The sequence below is a fragment of the Ochotona princeps genome, chromosome 13, assembly GCF_030435755.1.
Source record: "Ochotona princeps isolate mOchPri1 chromosome 13, mOchPri1.hap1, whole genome shotgun sequence".
In the NCBI taxonomy this organism is placed as follows: Eukaryota; Metazoa; Chordata; class Mammalia; order Lagomorpha; family Ochotonidae; genus Ochotona; species Ochotona princeps.
The window spans coordinates 9116320-9144204 of record NC_080844.1 but is presented as its reverse complement, the minus strand read 5'-3'; the positions used below and the strand labels follow the sequence as shown (position 1 = coordinate 9144204).

The following is a 27885-nucleotide window of genomic DNA, read 5'->3' as shown; positions in this document are numbered from 1 at the left end:
CACAGGCCTGCCAGGAGCCAGCCCCACAGACTGCCCATGAGTAACTCCCACACGCTAGCCAGGAGCCAGCCCCACAGGCCGGCCAAGGGTCAGCCCCACAGACTGTCCACGAGCCAGCTTCACAGGCTAGCTACAAGTAATCCCCACATGCCAGCAACGAGTCAACCCCACAGGCCGGCCACGAGCCTGTGGGGCTAGCCTAAGAGTATCATTAACAGTATCCATGCACCATATGTTCTCTCTAATATAAGGAAACCATCATACAAATTGGAATGTATAGTGATGGAGTAATAGAGACCACCATATCCAGATGTGAAGACACAATGCAACATGCATCCCTACTTCCAAATCAAAGATGGACTCCCAGTGAAACTGTTGGACATATCTAGACAATGGGATGATGGACTTTATGATGCTGTCTATACCAGCAATGTCAGGACACACTTAAAATAACAGACTGATGGAATTATAACTCCTTCTGAAGGACGATACTATTGTAATAATATGGGGAAAATCAGTCGGGGGTGGGAATTGGTAGGGGGTGGGAATCCCAGTCTCTATAGAATTGTTCCATAAAATTCAAAATTTAAAATAAAAATAAAAAAAAACAGTATGCATGCAAGGTGTGTGCTAGGTGTGTGAGCCCCACGGGGGGAGGGGGTGAGGAGGCGGGGAATCTGGCAGGAACTGGGTTGCTTGGGTCTATCGGTGAGTTAAAAAGGTGGATCAGTGGACACAGACCCTGATGCACATGGCAGCCCATTTGGTACCATAGCAGAGGAAGGAAAACAGAACAAATTGGACAACTATCTCAGCAAACAATGACAGCAAAAATCGGGGTGAATGAAGACTTGAGGTTGACTATGTCAGCCAATGGACATTGGGAGGGCTGCATCATCCCTGGATCAGCAAAACTGACAGCATTTCAGACTGTCCAAACCACTTGGGCAGAACCCTTAGAACATGTACCACATTGGGACCTGGGTTGATATTGGGTGATGGTTCCCCATCCCTGGGTACTGGGGCATTTGGGAGGCTGGGTGTGGCTTTCTCCTTTCTCTCCCCTTCCCCGAGTCAAGAATAGAAAATTTAGAAACAAAACAAAAGACAGCATGCATGTTTGAACCTTACATCAGACACCAGAAGTTCACGGTCTCTGCTAAGCTCATGTGCACAGTGGCGTCGATGAGTAGAAAGGGCTTCAGAGCCTGTCTTTATATGGAATCCCCTAGACGTACCATCTAAAGGCTGTGTGACCTTGGGCAAGTGATTCCATCTCTGGAATCTCCATTTTCCCATCTGTACAATGGAGTTGGTAACAACTATCACACAGGGCTGTTGACAGTAACTGGCATATCACAGGAGGTCAAAGATGTCACCTACTATCCCTCTGCCTTTCAACGTATGTGTTGGTTGGGGAGAGGAGCCCAGCAAGGGGGAGACCAGTGCCTCCTGAAACCTCCTGTTCACTGGAGAAACTCAAAGGTCAGGAAGCACTGCCCAAGTGGCCCAGCGACACTGTGGATCAAAGTGGCAGGTGCTCCGGGGTGAGGTTTTGCCAGTGTCGTCCTGACAGGTACACCCCTGACTCTTGCTGACATCCGTGACCCAATGGTTCTAGTTGTGAAGGAACAGATAGATAGACTTGAATGAGCAGTGGGCATCGAGGGAAGCCAACAGAGGGTTCTGAGGGAAGGAGACGGAGCACATTTCTGAGGTCTGGCAAGGGAGCAGTGCAGGCTGCTAGGCCATCTGGGAGAGTCATCAGAGGAGCAAGGCACCAGGCACCTGATTTCAGGGCATGCAGAATGCTCCCTTTCTCTGAAACAAAGGAAACACAGTTTTGCAGACCCCTCAGTGAGGCCAGCATAGCACAGAGAATCAAAACTTCCAAGGATCAAGGAGGCCTCATACGGGCTCTGCAGAGAGAGAGAGAGGCAGCAGCCATGCCCCTGCTCCTAATGACCAACATCACCTCCTCTGCAGTGCTGGCAAAGGGTCAGTAACTATGCAGGTCTATAGCTGGCCTCATGTACCCAAGAGCTACCGCGATGGGAATTCATGTTGGAAAACCACAAGCCTTATGCCTCGCAAGGAGCTACCTGCTTTGTGACACCACTCATGCCGTTATTAACAGCAGCCAACCCAAAATGGCTTCGACGGCATTCGCACCAGGCTAATGAAGACACACATACTATAGAAGAACCTGCTACCTAATTAACTTCCATCTTCCAAAATGAAGCCATTAGGAACTGATCATCTAATCCAGGAGCAGCTGAAGGCTGAAGTCCTGATGAAGGCAGGCACCCACTAGGAAATGCATTCCCAAGTCAGCTCGCTGATAACGGCACACAGGGGACAGACATAGGCAGTTGGAGCAGAGAGGATTCCTTGTGGGAAAGTGAAGACATGTGGTACAAGTCCCCCCTGAACAGGGAGAGACCAGGGCCTGGGAAGGTGCAGTTAGTGAAAAGCAGACCAGGTCCCCATGACTGTATCTTCATTCCTCCCTGGGGTCAGGGCCAGAGGGGTGCCCAGTCATGAAACAGATGTTTTCATTCTCCTCTGAATGGGAACCCTGATCCCCACCTCTGCCTACTGCACATAAACACACTGACCCACACATGCACACTCACAGAAACTCCAATGTAAAAGCAAGTCACGTGAACACATCCACTCATGTGTACACAACACTTACAGGTGCATTCACATGTACATGTAACTCACACATACTTACATCCACACAACTCACACACACCCACACACATACAAACTCATATACACATAATTCATACATGGACATTCTCACATGCTCACTAACCCCAAAATCACACTTACACATCTTCACACCTGTACACATCCACACAGTCTGCACGCATGCTCCCATATGCCCTGCACATCCTCCCTTCCCCAGCCCTATGCCCAGGCTCCCTTTTTTAGCAGACCCTCATTTGACTGCCTGATCTCTTGCACATATCCAACATCTGATATCTCTTCTCTTTGCATCCCAACTGCTTTGTGGATTCAGGGTTGGACTCTCTCCCCAGCCCCACCTGCTCCAGGTCAGCATCTGAGCAGGTCAACTGCAGCTCTGACTTCATCCCTTGGCAGCGTAGAGTCTTAGGATTCACTTCAGCCCTACCCTCTGCAACCCAATTCAGAACTGGATATGAAAGGAACTGCTTAGTGCTCTCTTGAAGGGTAGGGGTTCAACCTGAGCCACAACTCTCATGGTTCCTGGGACCTCTTACCTCATTCACAAAGACCCAGTGGCTGTCCTTCGAAGCCAGGTTGGTCTCCACAGCCTGTAGGGAGAGAGAGAGAACGGACATGAACAGAAGCCAGCCAGAAGCCAGCACACATGCAGGATGGTTGCCAAGATAGTGTCTGTAAATGCTATTCCTGCAAAATTTTCTCTTCACAAAACATGCCACCCCACTTGGCCCTTATCTGGGGCCTGCTCAGGCTGCCTCAGCTGCAAGGAGCCTCGTCTGAACACAGATCACTAATGACCCGCTGTGCTTTCTCACTCTGTGCACTAGCCTGGAGCAAGGTCAGAAGCTCCAGGTCCTGCTGGCATGATGGTTTGGAGGCTTAGCTGTGCAGCCCTTTCCTAAAGACATCTGCAAATGCTTTCACACAGGGCCACTTTGAGATGGATTTAATCTTGCCCAAGATTGCAGAGCCAGGAAAATACAAGGAGGACTCGATGGAGGCTCACCCAACGATGCCAAAAAACCCTGCGATGGCAACTAGGAGCTACCCTCTATCCCTGAAAACCCAAAGATCTGGGTTCTTGTTAATCACCAAGCAGTAGCCTCACTCCATCATTCTCTGCTGCGTGGCTTTGTTCTATTTCTGATAGCGACTGAATCACAATAGCGACAGCCATTGGTTTATTTGTTTTCACTCATCTCCTCTCCAGGTTGGGGACACCACGAAGTCAGACACTAAAGCTCTCTGGCCACAGTTGTGTCCCAGGAACCTTATGCCACCACCAACACATGGCAGGTGTTCAGCAAACAGTACTGAATAGATGAACGAACTGGAAAGCCAAAGCAAAGAACACACTGCTGCTTGCTGCGTTTTGTGAACATGTTTAGGAATGCTTCTGCCCCCCTCCATTGGAAGGCCAACAGACTGGAAGAATTAGAAAGCAGTGACGCTTTTCCAGCACAATCTGTAAGAACACTTACAGTGAGCATGTGCCAAGCGCTGGCTGAGTACCCAGGCCCGCACCAGGCATCTATGAACCTGTGAGAGCTGTCACATTGGAGTCTTTGTTTCATTGTTTTGGTTTAGTATTTTTGTAAAAATACAGGAAAATTTTAAGAATTGCTCAAAATCATTCAATAATCTTTCCCTCATTTAAATAAATGCAAAAATATGAAAATTCTTTCATATAACCCCCTAGATCCATCCCCTAAAGGTTGTCTGAGGTTCCTGACAGCTTCACAATCATATCTGCAACCACTCATCACACAGGTGTAAATCTTTGAGAGGCAGAGAAAGACAGATTAAACTCCCATCTGCCAGTTCACTTTCCCAGTGCCCACAGCGGTCTAAGCTGGGCTGTGGCCAGAACCAGGAGCCTGAACCTCAATCCAGATCCCCCATGTGGGTAGCAGGATTTCCATCACTTGAACCATCAGTGCTGCCTCTCAGGCCTACATTAGCAGGAAGCTGGAGTCAAGAGCCAAAGCCAGGAACTGAACACAGGGTACTCGGATGTGGGATGTGGATGTCTTAACTACAAGGCTAAGTACTCACTCCCAGACAGATGCCTTATTAAAACCAGGTTGCAAAGTATGCATTAGGTCACAACTATTTATTTTTTTTAAATGATGAACACAGAGCTATTATACAGCTGACAGCAGCCAACACAGGACCAAGCAGGACCCTGGGCCATACATAGGATCCTGTGGTAGAACCCTGCCAAGTTAGACAGACAGGTCTGCCAGCAAAGATGACAACACACAGCAATAGAGCACACAGACCTGCCCAGTAAGCTTTAAAACCCTGGTTCTTTACCAACAGCTCTTCACAATACACCAGAGGTAGGCACAGAGGCCTTTGCAGGGGCCCTGGCAAGGCTAAAGGACTCAGATTCTGCTCTGTGGCATGTAAAACCAAGCAAAGCCGTGCAGGATCAGGAGCCAGGACTACAGCAGACTGCCTCGCTGTCACTGGATCAAACTGTGGCCTCCATTTGTTCCTTTGGAAGATGCAGGGAACACATGCACTCTGCTCTCAGGCCAGTGCATGCCCTGGGTCACAGGAAGAGGCAAACACAGACAACAGCAGCCATGCCTGTCCCAAACCTTCCCAGGAAGCAGAGACAGGAAGCTGGCTGTCCCATGATGCCTCATGGGTTCCAGCCCTGCCCCAGAAATATGCACTACTACTGTCCATCAACATTTAATTTTTTCCAAAAGCATAATAAATACAGCATTTCAAAAATGTTAAGTTTGTTCTGGTGCACATTTTCTCTTATTTATTTATTTACTTACTTATTTTTATTGGAAAGATAGATTTACAGAGAGAAAGAGAGACAGAAAGATCTTCCACCTGCTGGTTTACTCTCTAGGTGGCTGGACTGGCCGTAGCTGAGCTAATCCAAAGCCAGGAGCCAAGAGCCCCTTCCTAGTCTGCCACATGGGTGCAGGATCCCAAGGCTTTGGCCTGTCCTCCACTGCTTTCCCAGGTCACAGGCTGGGAGCTGGATGGGAAGGGAGGCTGCTGGGATTAGAATCCCTACCCATATGGGGTCCCGGCAAGTTCAAGGCAATGACTTTAGCCACTAGGCTACCATGCCGGGCACCTAGCTGTTCCGTTTCTGATCCAGCTCTCTGGTTATGGCCTTGGAAAGCAGCAGAGGATGGCTCAAGTGATTAAGATTGTGCGCTCATGTGAAAGACGCAGGAGGAGTTCCTGGCTCCAGGTTTCAGATCAGGTCAGCTGCAGCCAGTGCAGCCATTTGGGGAGTGAACCAGGGGAAGATCTCCCTCTGTCTCTCTGTCTCTACCCCCATCCCCCGCAAATATGCGTTTCAAATAAAAATAAATACATTACCAAGGAACATACTGACGTCTCTGCATGGAGGCTGACCGCAGCAGAAGGGAGCTTTGTTGCCCCAAAGTTCCAACCCTGACTTGAGAATGTGAATGAGCAGGGTAGCGGTCCTCTGCATGTCCCCCGTGGCAGGGAGTACTGCAGAGGACCTGCAGAGACTGCCCAGGGAACAGTGGACATGCTGGCTGCCCCAAGGAGTCTTCCCACATAGTATCAGACTCAGGCACAGAAAAAGCTATCGGCAGAGGGAATCGATCAGAAAACCCCGCAGGACGGGTGGCCAACTTTCCCGTCCTACTTTCCCTCACCAATTAAACATCAGGTAATTTGTTAAGCCTCTTTTCCCCATGCGGAGATAAATAGCGCTTGGCTGAGGCTTTTTCCAGAGGGCGCGGCTCACTCACACGGGGGCTGGGATGAATGGTGAGACACGGAAGCTACTGCACAACTGGAAGAAACGCTGCATGCCTCACCAGCCAATTACTGCCCACTCAGTGGGAACAGCCCTCCAGGCACTCAACCCAGTGGGCACGAGCCCTCCTATACGTATCAAAGCCTTTGTTAAGTGCTGTCCTCCCCTCACCTGTGGTAGGTATAGGAGGGTCCTACCCTCTGTAGAGCCAGTACAGTAAGGAGGATTCCTAGCACAGTGATGTGGGGGAGTGGGGCACTGCTTCACTTTTTCAGCTGCAAACCCACCCCACCTGTGGGGCATATATTTGAACACCAGCAATGCTGGGCCCAGTGTGGTAACTTAGTGGCTAAAGTCCTTGCCTTGCGCGCACTGGGATCCCGCATATGGGCAGCAGTTCTAATCCCAGTGGCCCCGCTTCCCGTCCAGCTTCCTGCTTGTGGACTGGGAAAGCAGTCAAAGTCAGCCCAAGGTCTTGTGACCCTGCACCTGCATGGGACACCCGGAAGAGGCTCTGGGCTCCTGGCTTCAGATCAGCACAGTTCTGGCCAGTGCAGCCCCTTGGGGGAGTGAATCAAAGGATGGAAAATCTTCCTCTCTGTATATCTGACTTTGCAATAAAAAAATAAATTAAATAAATCTTAAGAAAAAAGCAGCAATTCTAAGGGCACTGTGCCCATGCTCCCCTCAAATCTGAGTAAGAGCTGGGAGTCTGTAGGTTTTCTGCATGTGTTCACTCCTTCCACTTTGCCTGGTGGAACCTGGACTGACACTTACGGTGCCCATGAATGCACAGCCCTGCCTAAGGGCCGTGGGTGTCCCAGTGACAAACCCCAGCTGCCTTGTTCCCTGGCGGGGACATCTGCAGAAATGGCAGCCGAAATTACCTCACTTGGCTTCCTTCTATTCTCTACTCTGTGTCCTCCCTTGCCCCCGCTGCCTTTTTTTTTTCCCTCTAAGAATTTCCCTCAAAATACTCCTTAATAAACCATTGTCACACACACCTCTGTCTCGAAGTTGGCTGTGGGAAACCCAGCCTGAGACAAATGCCTCCCACCTGGGGTGATGGTGAGAACCCCACAAAGTGACAGGGGAGAAGCTGACTGTAGAGGGGTCCCTCAGTGCTAGGCCCACCCTATTCCTTCCCATCATGCCCTCTGTCTCCCCTTCACCCAGTGGCTCCCTCGGAATGTGCCCAAGGACATTCTCTCATTACTTTCCAACAGGGTCTGCCACACCACAGTGGCTGTACTAGTTGTCCTGGATATATAGGCAGATCAGGAGCCTGTTCCTTGGCCAATGTGATACCAAAGTCCCATTTACCTATCAGGGCAGCTTAGCACTAGGCCTCTCCTCATCTAGGCCACAGCATCTTCATACAGCTGCATAGAGACATTCACAGCTACAGAGAAGTGTTGGACAAACCCAACAAGAAAGGGCAGCTCCTGTGTCCTCTGGCTAGGGAGGGTAACGGAGGAAGAGAGCTTCTCAGGATGGGATCCTTGTCACACTCTTGCCTTCAGCAGGTGAGGAGCTGGGTCCCCTGCACTTGGGCTTCTACCCTGGGGTTTAACACCAGGAGGATGGCACATTCCTGAAAATGAAGCAGCAGCAGGTGGTAGAGGGGTCTGAGCAACTGCAGGAGGTCCAAACAATCCCTATGGGAGTCAAGGACTTTGTCTCAATGAGCCCAATGGGACAGCAGGGGTAGCCCAATGCTGTGGAACATCATGAGTTACCCAGCTATGTTGTTCGATATTGCTGTTATGAGGCATCCCAATGGCTTGGTAAACCATCAGAGCCCGACTCCCAAGCTCTTGCATACCCGGGAGGCAGTGATGAGGTAGGAACTTCAGAGGACACAGCTGACTTCTCTTCCAGCCCCTTTGGAATGGAGGCCATAGCACATGCTGATGCTTGTATAACTTGTCGACAGGAGAGTAGACACGGGCAGCCTAAGATCTTGTGAGTGTTGACGTGTGTGAACATACTTGCACTAACATCCACAGGTCATCCTCTGGAGAGGAGAGCATGCTGCAAAGAGGATTCTGCTACAGGAAGTTAGGGGCAGAGGTCCTCCCCACACCTGGGAAGGCAGAGCATGGGAGGCAATGTGTTCTCTTGTCTACCGGTGGCTGCTCCAGTCTGAACCCCAAGTGCCTTCTCCATGGCCAACTGGCATCAACAGAGCTGAGGTGTAAGTGACACAAGACACTGACATGCCCTCCTGCCGGTCCCCTGGAAGTGGGAACATTAGAATCCAACTTTGGCTGCCCTAACTTCACAGTTTTCATTTAAAAGCAGACCCGGGCCAGGCTCCAGCTCCTGGTTCCCCAGCAGGATCTGGAGAGAAAGCATTCCCAGTGTGCCGTGGAAATGGCAGGTGCCGGGCAGCTGGCCTAGACTGTGACTGGGATGGCTGACAGCTGGCCCTGGATCACGTGCTGGTGAGGATAGGCTCTGACATCCAGGAGCCTACACAAAGCGAAGAAGATGGGTGGTGCCAAGTGCGCCAGAAGAAGCATCTTCATTCTTGCTCTCAGCCTTGTGTGCAGGACCAAGCAGAAGCCATTTCCAAGAGCATCAGAAGCCTGCTTTTAGCAAACACTTTCCAGGTACATGAACACCACATTCCCCAACATCTCATTCACACACACACACACACACACACACACACACACTTCTGACTCCCCATGACTTAATGAGCTAGACATCATTTGTATCTCCCCCTCTCTGCTTTCATGGTTAGGAAATGCAGAAGTCCATCCAGTCTTAGATCCTGAGTTAGAATTTTGCAGATGCTGGATGTGAACCCAGACCCAGCTATCATTCTGTGTTCCCAATCATGCTACTCCCAAAAGGGTCCGAGCAACCATCTAAGAAAGGGTCTGTTCCCCTGTGCCTGGGGAACAAAAGGAGCTTTCATCCTACTTTCTGAGCAGTGATGCTTCCTTTCCCCAGGTTAACCCTTTCTCAGAAGCTCAGGACCATCACTGCACTTGCACTCTTACATGCAAGCCTGTTTCCCTTTCTCTTGGCCCCAAGGAATAGTAAATGAAGTGGAAAAAAACCTTCACTGGTGGAAGCCTTCCAGCATCATCCGAAGGGTTTATTTTATAGAGTGCAAATGCCATTGCTTATTTACGTATGCCTTCATTGTTGGCCACTTATCCAGGCACCCGCCCCCCTCCCAGCTGGGAGCCCATGATAATGAAAGCTTGTTGACAATTAGCATCTTTTGAAAACCCAAACCCTAAGATGTGGGAATATTCCCTCCACAGAGTCTGGCACTTTCCCAAGGAAAGATACTGAGCTAACTCTAAAGACCTGTCACTGCCTTCCCGACAACTCCCTATTCAGGAGCCATTCCCTCACCCCTCCAAGGCATGAGTGAACAGCAACAACCCCCCTACACACACACACACACACACACACACACATACACAAGGAACAGGGAGTGACTGGTTTGAACAGCTTGTTTACAAGGGAATTAGCAAAGCAGCCACCATGAGGCTCCACATCTCAGAGCCACAAAGAGACCTTGAATTATCTCGTGCTCCCTACCTCTACAGACATAAGGTCAAGAGCATGACCCTACTGCTTCTCTGTTTCCTCCAGTCTTGTCTCCAGAGCATTGCTGGGCTTTGCTTTCTCTAGAAAACCAACCCAAAGTCTCCCATGGCTCCTACTTCTGGCCCCGTCCTTTACTCGTACATTCTCTGGGGAACCTCAAGGTCAAGCAGGTTGCTTGTACAGGGTCTCCCTCTGAGTTTCCCTGGATAAGGATGAGTTTTTTGTTTCTACGTTTCTCATCTCTGCTGGAGCTTCTGTGAATCCCAGAGCTTCTGCCCTCAGGAGAGAAAGGAAACACACAGAGAAAGGCAGTTTCACACAGAGGCAGTGGGTAGAGAGTAGAACCCTAGTTTGCCGGATGAGGGTGCAGCTGGGATGACCACTCCCAGTTTTAGCAAGGTTGTCTATAGGTGTGACCCTGTGCAGCCTCATAATCCAGCTCTGGTATAGGGGTGGGAGATTTCAGAGGACCCTTTGTCTAAGGATGATCTGAGCCTGTTGCCTGGGAGCCAGGGAAAAGGAAGTGTGGCTGCAGGCTGCGGCAATTGCTGCCACTTCCAGGATCCCTCCTGTACCCGTGACCTTACGCTAAGCCTCATGCACCATCCCTCCTGCTTGGCTTCTGAGCTGCAGCCTACATGAGGGGAACCACGGGCTCAGAGGACAAAATGCTTTATTTCCAACAAGTCAGTGTGACCAGACTTTCTAGATACGAAGCCTGTGGTCTGTCTATGGGATCCCACCAACACACAGTTTACACTCGGTGCTTTCCAAAGATGTTCACTGCCAAGGTATCTGCTGAGCTGTAAGGTGACAATGAGGCCTGAAGATCGAGCGGCAAAGGAGAGCACTGAAGGTCCATGGAATTTTTGCAAAGTATGGGCCTGCCTTCCAGAGCTCTCTGCCAACCCCCTCCTCCAGCCTTCCAGTACACCTGGCTCAGGTGGATTTCCAGGCTCTAAAGGATGTTTGCATGGGGAGGGGATAGAGGATGCAGCAGGGATAACTTCCAGCCTCACACTGGAGCACATACTCTGAGAGGGGAAAAGCCTGCCATGGGCATCACAAAGCTCCTCGTGGGAGGTAGCATGAGACAGACAGGGAACCTCAGCAGTTGCCACTTAGATGAATCAATGGGGGACCTAGATGCACTGAATATTCATCCAGTGCCAAGTAGGAAGAAGACCAGGGACCCAGTATGGTGGGACGGAATATAGACATCCTTGGCCCTGCACCATACAGTGTGAAGCCAGACTGGCAAGCATGCCTGTAGTTTCTGGGTGCACTTTATCTTCAGGTAACATTGTGCCATGTATGCAAAGTGTGTCCTGCCTATACTAGAAAACAATGCCCTTATTCTACATAATTGAACCAAGACTGAAACAAGTAGATGTGACACGCTGTAACCTCAGGGAGCTGAGGGGAACAGGATGGAATTCTGGTATTGTTCTACCAAGACACAGTTATTATCTTCCTTTGTGCTCAGAGCTGAACTATCCTACTTAACAACATCTAAGTTCTGAATTTGTCCAGGCACACAGTGGCATCTTAAAAGACGCAGGGGCCAGCGCCATGGACTGGTAGGATATGCTTTGTCCGTGGCACCGGCATCCCACATAGGCATTAGTTCTTGTCCAGTCTGCTCCACTTCCAATTCAGCTCCCTGCTTATGGCCTGGCAAAGCAGCAGAAGATGGCTCAAGTCCTTGGGTCAATGCACTGTCCGAGACCTGGGGGAGACTCCTGACTCCTGGCTTTGAATCAGCTCAGTTCTGGCTGTTGTTTGAAATAAACAACCAGGCCAGTCCACGTCACCTTCCCCTTCTGTAGGCAGGGCAGAAGCAGCAGCCAGAGCCTCAAGAGGATGAAGATTCATTACAGATCATTTGCAGATCCTTCAGATGAAATAGAGACAGGTTCCAGAGCTGTGCAGGAAGCACAATTTGCTGTAATAAAAAGTGAGGATATGCTACACGTGGACAATTTATGAGAAAACGTTAATACCAGCAGAAAAATGAAATGGAGTCTGCCCACAGGCACGATCTGTTTAATAAGATCAATTCAGAGAAGGGCCGTTGGGCGGGGCCATGAGCACAGTCTAATGGATACTTGGATTTTAATCAATGGTCCAGCATTGCCCTGCCACCTGCAGGACACAAAAGCCAAGGAAAGCCATACATGATCTAATACTTGCAGAGACTCTGGCTGTGTCCTGAGAGGAGTTCCAAGGAATCAGGCTCTTCTCCCAAGTCCTGCCTTACAGAACATGAAGGCAGCCAGGCCCTGGCCCCACAGACACTGTCACACAATCCCTTTTCGAGGATAGAGATCCATTGCAGAACAAATCTCCTTTACGCTCATTATCTGGTGTGGCGAGAGCAGCCACAAGCCTCTGCAGCTTGGGATCTAGGAAGTTTCACAGCTCAGTCCCCCAGCGGCCAGGGGCTTGGCTCCTCATGCAGGGGTTGTTCAGCTCTGGCTTCAAGTGATGCTCAGAATCAAACAAAGTCCACAACTGATTGGAAACACGCCCCTCTGCCTCCCACCTGTAGCCCTGTGTTCATGCCACTGCTTGCATCTGAGTACCAGCTCCAGAAACCCCTGGCATCAGGGAGAGTGGGCCCCCCTGGTAAGGCTGGATCACATCGTGCCCCCAGAGGCCCAGACCCAAGTCAGGGACATTCACTGGGAGACCCATGGCACTGCTTCGAGTAGCTCAATTAAAGCATCTGCCTTTGAGGTCAGTACCTCAACCCCATCCAATCACGTCCATGTAAACCACTACTGCACAGGACCCAATTCTTGCCCTCAACCTCAAACTGTTTTTTTTTTTTTTTTTTTTTTTTGAAAAGAAAGAAGCATTTGAATTCTTTTTTAAGGCAATAAAGTTGAAAGTAGCAATTCTTTACCAAGCTGATAAGAGCTGTTGGGTATAATTTGTATTCTTTTTTATGAGCCTGACGGAGAACGAAATAGAAAGAAAAATATCTTCTTTTCATTTCTGGAGACAAGCACCGCTTCTTTTTCTTCTTCTTCAGGGTGCTAGGGTGGAGCTCTGAGCCCAGGAACTGCCAGGAAACAACGGCCTGATCTGGGACACAGTTCGTCAGGGAGGTGCCCGGGAGGACTGAGGCGGGACAGGGAGCAGCTGGGACGTACATAATCAGCTGGTCCCACCCATAGCTCTGGTGCCTGGCCTGCGGACTGCGTAGGAGACTGTGGTGGGGTTATGAGGTCTTGGAACTAGGAGAAGAGGATACAGCCAACTCCACAAACACAGGGCATAATGAGGCAATCTCTTTCCTTTAGTGTGCACAATATAAATCATTTTACAACCTCTTCAAGATAGCCTGGCTCCAAGTACATAGCCCCCATGCAGAGAATTGCCAGACTTGAGGGTGGCCAGGAGCCCAGCGATAGTCCCAAGCCCCCTGGATTCCTGCAGTCTAGCAAAGTGACACTCTCTGCACTCCACCTCTGGAATGATAGAAGCAGAGTCAGAAACCAAGTAATATTTTGCTTTGCCCTGTGGGTGGCTCACACCTGCCCTACACACACACACACACATACACACACACACACACACACACACACACACACATTGCAAGCACAATGCACCTAGAAAGACACTACCTGCTTGCACATAAAACTGTGGAGCTTCTCAGAAGATGACACAGAGAGACATGCAGGTCAGGAAGTGGCTGTATTCGCCAGTTCTTCATCACTATAAGTAAAATTTCCAAGAGAGGATCCTTACAGGAAGGAAAGAAGCCAGAGGGGCTTGTTTTGTCTTACAGTTGGGAGAATCACAGTCCATGATCAGCAGAGCCCCGCAGTGAGGCAGTCAGATGCCTATGATGGAACAGGCACAGAGAGGGAGGGTCCTGTGAAGCAGCAGGTGGCAGGGGTACAGGGGAGCTCGCACTTCCCCATGTCAATGTATCTCTGCATGAAGCCAGCATGAAGGAATCATGTGCTTCACACCAGCCATCTAATCCAACCCACAACACTTCCCAAAGATCCTGACTTCAGACATCACAACCGGCCCAAACCTCCACTCTCAAACCATCAATGCGTTAACTGTGAACATAAGACTTTGGGGTGTAAACATTCCCATGAGTTTGAGGAGCTGAACTCTGCACAAATCATGACAGGGCAGACTCCCATCTTCACATCCTACAAAGGAGGATTTGGTTAAGTAACTAGATGAAGTGGCCATTAAGGATGAGCAAAATTCGCCATAAAAATTAATTAACTCATGTATCAAGTAAGGTATAGAATGTATAAATTGGTGTTAAAAAAAAAAAAACAAATCCATTCCCTTTATCAGTCAGTATTTCCCTCTCCCTTAGCTACAGCTTCGTTTTCCTCCTTGAGTATGCTAAGTCAACACCACTTACCCAACCCTGTGCTATGAAGCCATGCTCTGTGCAGACACTCAGAACTCCTTATGGCCTGGCCAGTTAGGACAGGAAATGCAGGAGCAGATCTACACTCACCTGCATCAGGCAGACTGGATATGTGGAGAAGCCACAAATACTTTTCCCGGTGAGTTCTTGCTAACCGTGTTCAGCTTGCCTGTGCTCACTGCCTGTTAAGGTAGATATGGCACTGTTAGGCCTGAACACAAACCAACTAAGCATCTCCACTGCTAGTCTGACTGTGCCTTAAGGTCAGAGGAGAGAAGATCCATAGCAGAAGGCATGGAACTCTAACAGCCATAGAACTCTGCTAGGCCTGGTCAGCAAGACTTTATTCCATGCAGTGGGACTGACTTCTACACAATAAACCAAAGTTTTAAGATTGTGTTCTAAGGGGAAGGTGTGGGATCTTAGGAGATGCTGCAAACAGAAAGTTTGAGATACAGATATGATGCTACTCAGGTTATAATGGGATTACACCCCCATTCAATTCTTTATAAAATGAAAACATTTTAAGTTGAAAATCTGATCCAGTGTAACTTCTGAACATCCCAAGTGGGACCATGATAATTCAGACACCATCTGTCCTGCATTAATACCTCCATTTTGGAATCACAAAACACAGTAGCAAAGAAGTTCTAGGATCACAAACACCTGCTGAACTTGACTCCACTCAACTTTCACCCAACTTACCTCCCAAAAGTACCAAGACTTTTTGTTCCAGGTACACATGATTATCTCTCAGGACAGTAAGGTCTAGCGGGGACAAAGTGGGGTAAACAAAACTCTAGGCATCAGGAGTTCAAGAGAGGAACTTAGGATGGGAAGTGCATGGTCAGGTCCACCCACATGGAAGTGAATGCCACAGGTTTGGAAGGAACATTGAGGCAATCAGTTTGAGCAATTACAAGTGTCCAGGAAAGTGGTGATGAGGATCAGGTCAGGACAGCAATCGTGTCCTGGGACTGCAGAGGGGGGTGTAGTGCTTAGAAGGCAGAGGGTGAGGAGATGTGGCCTTCAGTTGCGAATTGAATGAAGTATGAACAGGAAGGAACCTGATGTGACTCCGAGATCCAGGCACATGAAGATGGAAGTTGAAGCAGGCTCCACAAGAAAGACAATGCACTCAGATGTAACTTCCTAGGGCAGCCAGAAGTTGGAGAGGTTAATATTCTTTTAAAAAGACCGAAAGAGAGAGAGATTTATTCGTTTTTATTGGAAAGGCAGATTTACAGAAAGAAGATACAGAAAGATCTTTCACCTGCTGGTTCACTCCCAAAGCAGCCACAACAGTCTGAGCAAAGCTGACCTAAAGCAAGAATCCAAGAGCTTCTTTCAGGTCTCCCACGTGGGTGCACGGTCCCAAGACTTTGGCCCATTCTCTACAGATTACTGCTTTCCCAGACCACAAACAGGGAGTTGGATGGGAAGTGGAGTAGCCAGGACACGAACTGGCACCCATATGGGATCCTGGCACTGAGCCATTGTGCAAGGCCCGGGGAGGTCAATCTTCAAAGGTTTGAAAGCTAAGCCATCATGAGCATAAACAGGAACAAAGCAAGGGCTTGCCTCAGGTAACTGGCAAAGGTCCACAAGGACACGATAGGTTCACTGTGAGCAGTTAGCCTGGAGTGTCCCCTACCCTTCAGTGTAATAAGTGGACAGCTTCATTCCAATTGCTCCAGCTGTGGGACCAGTGACCTGCAAAGGCTCGGATGAGGGCAGGTGGACACAAGCCTCCCTCTTGTTTGTGTCACAATATATACTAAGACTTCATGCACAGGTTCCCAATGGTTTGGAGGACCCAGTGGTTTGCTGGGGTGGGATTGAGGGGATGGAGAGGAAGGATCTACCATACGGGGCATGTAACCCAGTTTCAGGTAATTCTAGATTTGTAATGTTTCCCATTCTGTGCACCTGGGCCAGAAGCAGGGGTTACATAGGGAAGAGGGAATCCCTCCCTCCCTCAGCTCTCAGAGGCCAGCATCAGACCTGGACACAGCCCAGTGGATTCCCTTAATCTTGAAAGAATGACCTACAAGATTTAAAAGAATTTACTCATCAGAAAGGCAGCGTTGAGAGTGCAGTGATGGTGTCTTCAGAAGTTTGAACATTTTCTCTCAAGTTCACTTGCAGGAACCGTAATTCTCAAGGCAAAAGTGTTGAGATGTAGGGCCTTTAAGAAAACATGAATGGTGTTTAGGAATGGATTCAGACGATCACCTTGAGAGTGAGTTCTAGGTACAGGCAAGTCCCCTCATCCTGCTGTCTCCTGCTTCCTTGCCCTTTTGCCTTCCACCATAGAATGAAACAACAGAGTCAACATGGCAGAGCAGGTAAAGCCACCACCTGCAACACTGGCATCCCATAAGGGCACCGGGGTTCGAGTCCCGACTGCTCCACTTCTGATCCTGCTCCATGCTAACGTGCCCGGAAAAGCAGTAAAAGACGGACCAAGAGTTTGGGTACATGCTACCCATGTGGGTCACATGGCTCTTGGCTTTGTTCTCGTACAGACCCAGCCAAAGTGGCCATTTAGGGAATCCATCAGTGGATAAAAGATTTCTCTTTTTCTGTGCCCGTGTGTGTGTGTGTGTGTGTGTGTGTTTCAAATGAATAAAAGTGTATGTTTTTCTAAAAAATGGATGAGGCAGCATGAAGGCCCTCACCAGAGGGTGGCCCTTGACAATGGGCTTCCCAGCCTCCAGAGCTATAAGATAATACCATTTTATTCATTATAAACTGCAGTCTGTAGCACTCTGTTACAGTCACACAAAATAAAGATGGTGTCTTACCCAGACTGGTGCCAGAAGTGACCTATTCATGCCCCCTCCTCTAGCCAGCCTCCCATTTCTGCACATCACCTAACAGCATTTGAATAAGTTCCTTTTATTTCTTATTAAGTCAGCTTTGCAACATTTTACAAGAAATAATACTTATTCTAAAATCTAAGTAAACCCAAAGTGCCCAAGGTACTATGTGACGATTACAGACAATAGATTATACATCTGTTTCTGTATCCTAAGTCATAGTTTCTAAATATTTGCAAACAGCCGTAATTTTATTTTTTAATGATTACATTGCATTATGTGACACAGTTTTATAGGCACTGGGATTCCCCCCATCCATCCATAAACCCTCCCCCATGGTGGATTCCTCCACCTTGTTGCATTACCAAAGTTCAAATTCACTTGAGATTCTTTCATTGCAAGCATTTACCAAGCATAAAGTCCAGCATCTTATTGTCCAGATAATTTCAACAGTTTCTTGGGGAGACCATCTCTGGTCTGGAGGTAGAGCCGGCAGAGTATCATCCCAAGCAATTAAAAGCCCTGACATAACATCAGTAACAATTTATAACGTTATGGAATTAATTGACATGGTATTGCATAACCAATATGTTAAAAAAAAAAGAATGCAAGTTCTGAACCACATCCTGTGACTTCTTCATTGACATTTCAATTATTAGTTTATATACAACCAGGTTCTATACACCTTAAAATGGCTATAGATTACTATTCAGCTGTCTCGAGTCTATTTTAATTTTAGCATTTAGCAGTTTATAGCGTTGAAGCATGACTTTGCTGAACCTGGCTGTTTTTCGGGTAGTCTAACTCTATAACTCTAACAAGACATGTGTCAACAGTTTAGGTGAACAGTTTTAGGAGGGGTTTACAGAGAAATCTTCAATACCCTAGTGAGGAGTAACTAATCTTTGTGTCCCACCTAGTAAGGTGTAAGTGCATCCCCGCTGACCGTTTCCTGTCTAATTCTAAGCTTTCCTTGTTATTCTCTATCTATCTATTCTAGATTGTTTGTTTGTTTTAAGGGGTTTCTGGAGCGATCTTGATGGTCATTGAGAGAGGGTGGGGACCCAAAGTTGGAACCGGGCAGGGACCAGACAGAGAAAGCTCCCCTCCCTAGTCCCAAAGGAAGCTTACTGTTCTTCTGTTTCTGCGGACCGCTCAGGGCTCCTGGTTGTCGTTCCAATGATCTTGGATCCTGCAAGGCAGGATTTGGACTTCTTCCATCCCATGTGGTAGATCCCGATGGGGGTGGGTGTCCTCAGAGATCTCGGCCTCCGAAGGCACTCCAATTCCCCGTGGTCTTCTTGGCAGTTGGGATGTAGACAGCAGTAATTTTGAAAAGATCTTCTATTGACCAATGGCAGTCCTGGTTTCATGGCCACTGCTCGTCCTGTTCTCTAAATGTAAACACTGCGAACTCTTACAGCTATTCCTTTGGTTCTTACTTCCACACTCCCAGCCACACTCAATCATGTTCATATTGCAACATTTGACTGATGAATGTTGCACATAAGCATTACCCATCATCTTCCTGATAAGGTAAAGAGGACTAAATCTCTCCTATACCCTCTCATCCTTTCATTCTCCTGGCAATGTAGTTATAACACAAATTTAAACTAAATGCATACCTCTATGCCTGTTGCAGCACTATTCACAACAGCCAGGATGTGTCATCAATCTGTCTATCAGCATATGCAGATAAATCAACAAAAAAATAGTGCTACATATGCACGATGGAATACTATTGGCAATGAAAACGAACAGAATCCCACATAGGTGCCAGATCAAGCCCACTTCCTATTCAGCCCCCAACTAAAGGCCTGGAAAAAGCAGTAGAAAATCACCCAAGTGCTTGGACCCTCCAGCCTACACTGGAAGACTGGAATGAAGCTACTGCTGCCTGGCCTTGATGGTCATCTGGGGGAATGAGCCAGGAAATGGAAGATCTTTCTATCTCTGTCTCTCCATGACTCTGACTTTCAAAATAAATAAATCTTAAAAACAAAGACAGAAAGTATAGAATCCTGTTAGTTGCAAAGACATGAATGAACAAGGAGATTGTTATATTGAGATAACTCAGGCACAGAAAGGCAAATACTGGGTGACATCGCTAGTATGTGGGATTTGATCAAGCTCATCTCACGGACATAGAACAGAACAGTGGTGACCAGAGGATTGAGTATTTAGGCCAAATGAAATGATAGGGAGAGATGTTGGCAGAAGGATGTATAATTACAGTTAAATAGCAGGAATGTTGTTTAAAGTCTGTCCAGAATAGGCAAATATAAAGACATAGAAAATGACTGAGTAATTTCCCTGGTATCAAGAGGTGAAAGAAAGAAAGGATAGGGTAGGGGCACATCAGGAATGTTCCACTGAAAGATGATGATTTTTTTTTTTTTTTTGTGATGGGATGTTCTAGAATTGACTGGGATGCACAACTCTGGTCATACATAGAACCACACTTTGAATCACTGAATCCTGATATGTGAATTCTATCTCCATAAAAAGGATTTTGTAATTATGTGTTGGCTCTAATAATTACAATACGATCCTCTTCCAAGCCAAATAGTAGGCTATGATTATATTATTGCCTTGCTTATATAACTTCCACTTTTCTTGCATTAATGATGGCCTTGATTTGTATTTATTTGTGCAACTTCTGCAGCACATTTTCTACTGACCAGCTACATACAATAATATAAAACAGCCTTTCCCTTTCTCTCTGCCCAGTGCCACGGTCCTCTGGATGACCAGGGTATGCCCTGACACCACACTGTCCTTTTTGGTCTGCTGGCTAGAATCTCTGAACCTGTTATTGCTTGCATTTATCTTTTTGGTGGGTTGCTTTACTTTTTATGAAGCCCATTCCATAGTTGCTTCATAAGAAAAGGTGCATGGGGTATAAACTTGTGACTATTTGCATGCAATTGTTTTATTTTGCTATGACACTGATTCTGTTTTCACTTTGTGAAGAATTGGCTTATCTTACTTCTTCCATAGAAATAATGTTCTCCAATGTCTTCAAGAATTGAGGTTACATTTGAGCTCTGAATGCCATTCTAATTCTTGTTCCTTGCATGTCACCTCTGTGTCTTCCTTTTTCTCCTCATCTTCCTCTTCCCTCTCCTCCCCCCACTTCCCCCTCTGCACACACCTACCTCACCTCATCCCCTAACATTTATATATGGGTACCCTTTTCACTCTCTGTGGTCCAGAAATGAATGGCTAGTAGAACTCTTCAGCGCAGAAATATCTGTCCTTTAGATTATATATATATATATATATATATACATATATATATATATATATATATATATATATATATATATATAGAGAGAGAGAGAGAGAGAGAGAGAGATCTTTGCCTTTTGTTTTACTTTCCCCAACTTTTTTTTCTGAACACCTCAACTGCAATTTTTTTTACATTTTTTACCTCTCATTGTTACATGGCAATCTCTGTTCTTTTGCATAATGCCCTAATCACATTTATTTTTTTATCCTTTTAAGATGATTAAAATGATCAATAATAGGACCTCTGAAGTCCTCTCCTTTTTCTTCCATAGTTGAATTTATCCTGAATGCCTTTTGTGTCTCTGTTCTGTATTCTCTCTTTCACACACAAGACATTCCCTCAAATGCAATGATTCCTGATTGCACTTTCATATTAAACTGAAATGTAACTGAGCTCACTCTAAGGCACAAATATGACTTGGGAATGGGTTGACTCAGAGGACATCCCTACCCTCAGAAATATCAGCACTTTGAGGTCCTTCCTCTGGGATTGTTCAGTGACTAAAAAGGCCCCTTCGATAACCTGCCTGAAGCATGGACCACAGCTGCATGTGTGCAAGGAGCAGTCGAGAAAAAAAGCAGATGGCCCCAGAATCCAAGAGCACATCTCTGCCTCATGGGTTTCTGCACCTGCCTCACTTGTTCTCTGAGGTCTCAATGCTGAGGGTCTCAGAGACTTCCTGTTGGGACCAGCTCTCTTCCAATCTTTGTCCTTACATCTGCTACATAAGCCACCCTGCCTCCATCCACTTCCTAATTCTTCATCAACAGACCCCAACCTCTCACCCGCTACACTCCTGTGCTTCTTGGCCTTGTGCATTATAGCACCATGGCACTTTCCTGTCACTTTATAGAAATCTAATGGCAACAGTGGGTAAATAGGGATTACCAATCAGAATTGTCTCATTCACTAATCATCAATGCCTTGCAAAGTCTATAAGAAGTCAACCCATGGCCTTTTTTGCCTAAGCTACCCAGACCATGTATCTACCGTGGTAACTACAAACATTGACTGATGGTCTAAGGCAGCTGCAAGGGTCAGAGCAAGATAAGTGTGGCTTGCACTTGGGGTTGACAGAAGGCTGCAAATCAGGGACACAAGTAGAGCCACATTAGGGTCTGGGAAACCAACTCAGGATCGGAAATGCAATATACAGATTTTCTCTGCTGACCCAAACTCTAGAATGAGAAAAGGAATAGCTCTCCATCCTTACCATGTTCTTGACAGCCCCTGGAGGATCTGGGGACCATGTGACTTTGGAATTCAGCTACAAGGCAGACCTGGCTTTCTAGAGAATTTTTGATCAAACTTGCTCTGCTGCTGTTTATCCATCCTGGAGGACGGAATGTCAGATCTTGTCCTACAGCTTCCTTCTACAGCCCATTTAGCTGAACATAAGTTGAAAACCAAGGCGAGGCAAGGGGAAGTGATGCAGTACCAGTTGGAGGCGGATGAGGGCTTGGGATTGATAACAGCCTGTTCAAAGAAGGAGTTCAAACATCCTGACTCGCTTTGATCAACACATCCCTCTAGAAGGATGAATGATTTAAAAATCCACAGAACAGGGGATCCAGGCCCCTTTCACAAAAACATACTGAGGGTTTCCTGGGCACCCTGTCCTCAGCAAAAGCAAATCAAGGAGCCACTGGGAAGCTGTAACTGCTATCTCTCCCCTTAACCAATACAGTCCGTGCTGGGGGAGTGGGCTGAGGGACCAGCCTTGATGTAGTTTGTGCATAGGCAAGCTGTGATGGGAAACTAAACAGTGAGAGATGAAGAGAAAGGACAGGGTTAAGGTTTCATGGACGAGATGGGCTGCAGGGATATGGAGACTTGAAGAGACTTAAAGAGGACAGAGATCATTCAAGTCTTGAGAAAACAGGAGAGTTGTTTGGCTCCTTGTCCTTAAAAATGACAGTAAGTCCAAAGACAAATTACTGAGGTCAGGATACCTACAACATTCCCCTGAACTAGGTCCTGGAAGAGGACTAAGTTGCAGAATCTAGAGCCAGAAACCACAGCAAAGACGAGCAGCTCCACCTGGGTGACAGTCACAGGCATCTGGGGGCAGAGCTGGCGTCTACACTGCCCTTTTCATGTCCAAACTTGGCACAACCCAAAGGCCCTCACCACTACCACTACACACACACACATGACCATTGTCCACACACCACATTCTGATAGAAAGCACATAGTTACATGTTTTCCTAATCCCTTTCTGGTAATATATTTGTGTGTCTTAGAGAGAGGAAAAGAAAATATGCAACAATCCAGGATGAGAAAGGACTGTACCCTCCCTGGCCAGGGGTACACAGGTAGTCAAGAAACCAGTCAGGACTAGATCACCAAAGAATGAGTAACAATCTAAAAATCTACAGACTGAAACCCTCTCTCATGCCGCCCAATACGGCTTAGTTAATCAGCAGGCAGACCAGAGAGCCAGGCAGCCCACCTGCTGTGAGAGGACTGGGAGAGAGGGATTGTGCAGGGAGCTTCCATCTCTTCACGAATCCCCTGCTCACAAGGTAGTCCTGGAGACCTTGAACTTAGAGCTGTCTTCACCCAGGAAGCACCCCATATGCACATCCTGAAGAGCCTGACCTTGCAGGTCTCGCAGACAGCAATGATGCCTAACATTGAGTGTGAGCTGACCACCTGCAGGTCCAGGCTCAGCATCCAGTGAGAAGACTTTCCCAAAGCCTTACAGCAGCCAGCCCTTAAGGGGCTAGCATCTTTCCAATATTACGGCCACGCCTCTCATGCTAGCTGGGTCATGAGAAGCTCCCAGGTCTGCTGGTAGCAAGATGCTTCAATTGAATTATCTCACAGAGAAAACTGAGAGAAGGTGAGAGAAGGTGGGAGAGCCTCAGCAGGTAAGGTCAGATCTGAGGGTTCATGAACATCCTTCCACAAACATGCTGGGGCAGGACCTGAGAAGGATCTATGGGGTCGCTTACCCACTAGACAGAAACAGTCTGACCAATCAGCATCAGCGCCCTCTCTCTCCGCACACCTGAGAGCTTAGGCACAAAAGCCTTCTGAGTGACCCACAAGTGGTTGTACCATAGGCCCAACCCGTCTGCCTACCAACCCTAAAAAGCCAAACACGATCACCAATTAGCTAGAAACTTCTACGCATCCAGTAATAAGTTCTGTCAGTTCCAACAGTGTTCTGTCAGTTCCAACAGTGTCTTCAGCAATGTCATGAGGTAGGTATTACTGTTAGCGCCAGCTTACAGGTCAGCAAATAGGGGCATGGAGCAATCCTTTCCCTTATCCAAGGTCACAGAACTAGAGAACGCCACAGTCCAAATTTAAACTAAGCAACTAGTGTCAAATCCCAGACTCTGACCTCTCTGCATACTACCCTGCCTAGAGCCATGAACTAGTCTTGCTGTGAGCATGACGAATACACACCAGTATGTGAAGCTAGAAAAACAGAGATCACGCCCACCACGCAGGATCCATCATCTTCAGTGCATACACACAAACAGGAATAATGAGGTGGAGCTCTCGGTGTGTGAGAGTTGCCATGGGGTGGGGTGGGCGGGTATGTGCACATGGCATTATGGGAGCAAACAGTAGGGCACCAACTCAACCCTAAGACATCAAGGAAGGTTTCTTGGGACAGACAATGCTTAAAAATTAAATGGAAGCCAGCCAGCAAAGGCAGCCTAAGAAACACCGAATTTTAATTTTTGCAAAGCATTTAAACTCTTGCCTCGTGCCAAGTCAAATCCCTAGGAAACTTAAGTCTGGATGATATCATTTCAGCTTTCCACAGAAAAACTCACACTTGAACTAGAATATCGCATTGTTTATGCCTTTGGCTCTCTGCCAGGGCTGATATAAGACGCAGCCATATGAATCACATTTGCATTGTTTGTAAAACTACAAGCACAGACACTATCCATTATGTTGTGCTATGTCCCTTATCTGGAAACGCATGTGATAAACACCTCCCAAAGCCCAATGCTTAAAAAAAATAAGAAGAAGATAGAAACCACCATCCCAATGGACTGGTGTTCTTTTCTGTAGTAAGCCCTGAGCACTATGTGTTCTGCCACTTGGCACTTGTTCCCTGGTGCATCAGGAAACTCAGAGCTGAGGTCAATGCAAACAGATTGCTTTAGCCTGTGTTTTCTAATGCAAGTCTCTTTGCCCTTGATTTTTTATGTGTGTGGGGGGAGGAAGATATGAGCATTGCAACCTTATTTTCATGGATTTTTGAAGATACATATGTAAGTATGTATATACATGTATATAGTACATATATAGAGATTTTTTGTTATATATGCATACATATACATATACACACTATATATTGTGTGCACTATATATATATATATATATATATATAGCGTGTGTGTGTAGGTTTCCAGGCTTCCACCTACCGATATGGCAGAGGCACAGAGAACTATAAAGCAAACATCTGAATAGCCTCACTGAACACTCAGTGCCTATCTTTCTCCCCAGCTCAACAATGTCTACAACTTTCCACATCAAACCTTGTTACTTTACCCCTACAAGCAGTGAGCCTAGATCTATAAGCAAAGAAGAAAGATTTGTGGCCCAAAACCAACTGCATCTGCCTCCTCTGGGATCTATGACTAATATTCTTCCCCAGGACAGCCCAGGACTGCAGGGAGGCTCTAAAGACACCTGACCAGCTTCTTCCATAATGTGGGGAAAGAAGTTTGTGGCTCCTTTCATCATGTGTGTGTGTGTGTGTGTGTGTGCAGAACTGCTGAACTTTCATGCTTCATTTTGGCATAACTAACGCTTTTTTAAAATTCTCATAGAAAAAAACAAAGTTTGTGGAGCAATTAACCTAATGGTTCAGATGTTTGAACTGCATTTGAACTCCATACCAGAAGTGTCTGGTGAAATTCCGGGTTCTGCTTCCTGATTCCAGCTTCCTGCTAATGTGCATCCTGAGAGGCAGCAGGTGATGGCTCCCTGTCACTCATACGAGAGACCCGTTCCGAGTGCCCAGCTCCTGGTTTCAGCCAGGCCCAGTCCCACCTACTGTGGGAACATGGAGAATAAACCAAATGGATGGCATTCTCTTTCTCTCTCTCTCTCTGCTCCCTCCCTCCCTCCTTCCCTCTCCCCTCCCTCCTTGCCTCTCAAATAAACACATTTTAAAGCAGTAATGAAAATAAACAAATGAAGTTGTACACGAGGTGTTTCAAAAGGGATGTCCGTGACACAACCAGCACATAGTAGTTGCTGCCTAAGATCATCTCTGCTCTTTTCCCTGGTAGACTTCAGGGTTCGCAAGATGAGGACAGTGTCTATTTACTGAATGCTTGACTCCCTGAGCCTAGCACAATCCCAGCCCTGAGGATACACATGCTAGTCATACTTACAACACAATTCTCAATAAATATTGCTCGAACAACAGATATGAACAGCTGACATAACATAAGAGGGTGCTTCAAAAAGTACATGCAAAATGGAATTAAACAGATAACTTTGGTGCAAAGAACTTGAAATCCCCACTTTTTAATTGTAATAGGAATTTTCCATGAACTCTTTGAAGAAATGTCCCCATATGCATACATTTCAAACTCTTTCGCGCACACAAAAAATTATTATAATGCCATTTTCCACATCTGAAATCCTCCCAGTGCTGTCCTAGTGAACAATAATCCTCATCGGTTGGCCGGTAAGTAGAGCGGGCTCGAAGTTGAGCTTTTTCCTCTGGGTAAAGCCGGTCAAGTCTGGCTTGTCCTCATATGTGTTGGAAGTTTAGCTTCTTCCTGGGTTAGGCCTTGGTGGCCCTGCATGGCTTACTTAAAGCCTGTAAAACTAACGCCCCTCTTGATTTTCTGCCATGGTCTTACTTCACACACCAGGAGGACCTTGTCCTGTAGGAATATTTCATCCCCCTACACTATATGTTCTGAACCCAACTGCCTTCTTTCTTCTCAGGCGACTTGTGAACATCTTCATATCTCTTCTCTGTTTCACCTGCCTTTTACCTTCAGACTAGCTTCATTGATGAATGGACAGACCAAAAGCACAAATGAATGTTCCTTGTGTCATACACACATCCTACTAAAGAAATGGCTACACCTGTCTGCCTCCCAACTGTTGTAGAATTGTGCTAGACACAGACATCACCATAAATATCTATTAACTGAAATAACCACAGCTCAGGTGAAACTATTTGAATTGGTTGTGATCACTTCTTCTTTCCAAGTTCATGTCAAGGAAAAATGATCAACAAGTGGAGGTTCAGGTCTTTGTAAGCATTCTAATTCAACCTATGGAAGAGAAGAACTCAACTCTAGCTTGGGAGTAAAAGCTGACTTGCAACGATTTTATCGAATTATTTTGACATTCAGTTAAAAATATTTGGTTAAGAGACACTGAGTTTTAAACTTGCTTTAATAAAACCTCTTCTACCACCAAGTTTAAAAAGCTCATTTTAATTCATATTTGTCTGACAAATCAATAGAGCTTCATTTATAAATTTAAAGATTTATTTATTTATTTGCTGGAAAGGCAGATCAAATTTACAGAGAGACAGAGAGAAAAATCCCCCATCCATTGATTTACTCCCAAAGTGGCCACAACAGCTGGAACTGAGTCAATCCGAAGCCTGGAGCCAGGCACTTCTTCTGGGTTTCCCACTTGGGTGCAGGGGCCCAAGGTCTGGGCCATCCTTTACTGCTTTCCCAGACCACAACCAGGAAGCTGGATGAGAAGTAGAACATCCAGGACATGAACTGGGGCCAATATAGGATTGCAGCACTTGCAAGGCTAGAATATAAGCACTGAGCAATTGCGCCAGGAACCATCTGTAAATTTAGAAAGGGTCTGGAAGTTCCTAGAACTGGCAATTGCATGACTACTAATGTGAACCCAGCCCAGTCCTGGACAGTAGCTTCTGAAAGATTCTTGTCCATTTTACTTAACTACCACTTCAAGCCACACTCTTACTAGCAACCAGGTGTTCTTAGCCTGCCCATCTGAATCACCTGGGAAGCGTTAAGGACCTTCCTGTGGCCCAGCCCCATTCCTGATCATTGTGGCACCATTAGTCTGCACTGAGGCCTGGGCAGGCATTACTTCTACCTTCTAGGATGCAGGAGGCATCAAGCTAAAACAGAAACAACAAACACAGGAAGTCAAAACACGGAGCAGTCTGTAGTCATTTGCTACTGGAACAAAAAGTGGTGCCCTCTGAAACTGGACTCTCTGGGCATCAGAAACCAGCACTGGCTTTCAAATCCACCAATGAAGGAACAGATCTCTCTACAGCCAGCAAAGCAGCTGTGGTGAAGGTGCCATCTGC

At 46.9% G+C, this 27885-nt stretch overlaps 1 protein-coding gene across 1 annotated transcript in view; it reads right to left on the bottom strand.

Moving 5' to 3' along the window:
- Positions 1 to 27885, bottom strand: part of GRID1 (glutamate ionotropic receptor delta type subunit 1) — a 651231-nt gene that overhangs the window by 273250 nt on the left and 350096 nt on the right. Inside the window, exon 5 of the mRNA XM_058671771.1 lies at positions 3252 to 3305. Within this exon, the coding sequence (XP_058527754.1) occupies positions 3252 to 3305 (54 nt within the window). The remainder of the gene's footprint in view (positions 1 to 3251; positions 3306 to 27885) is intronic.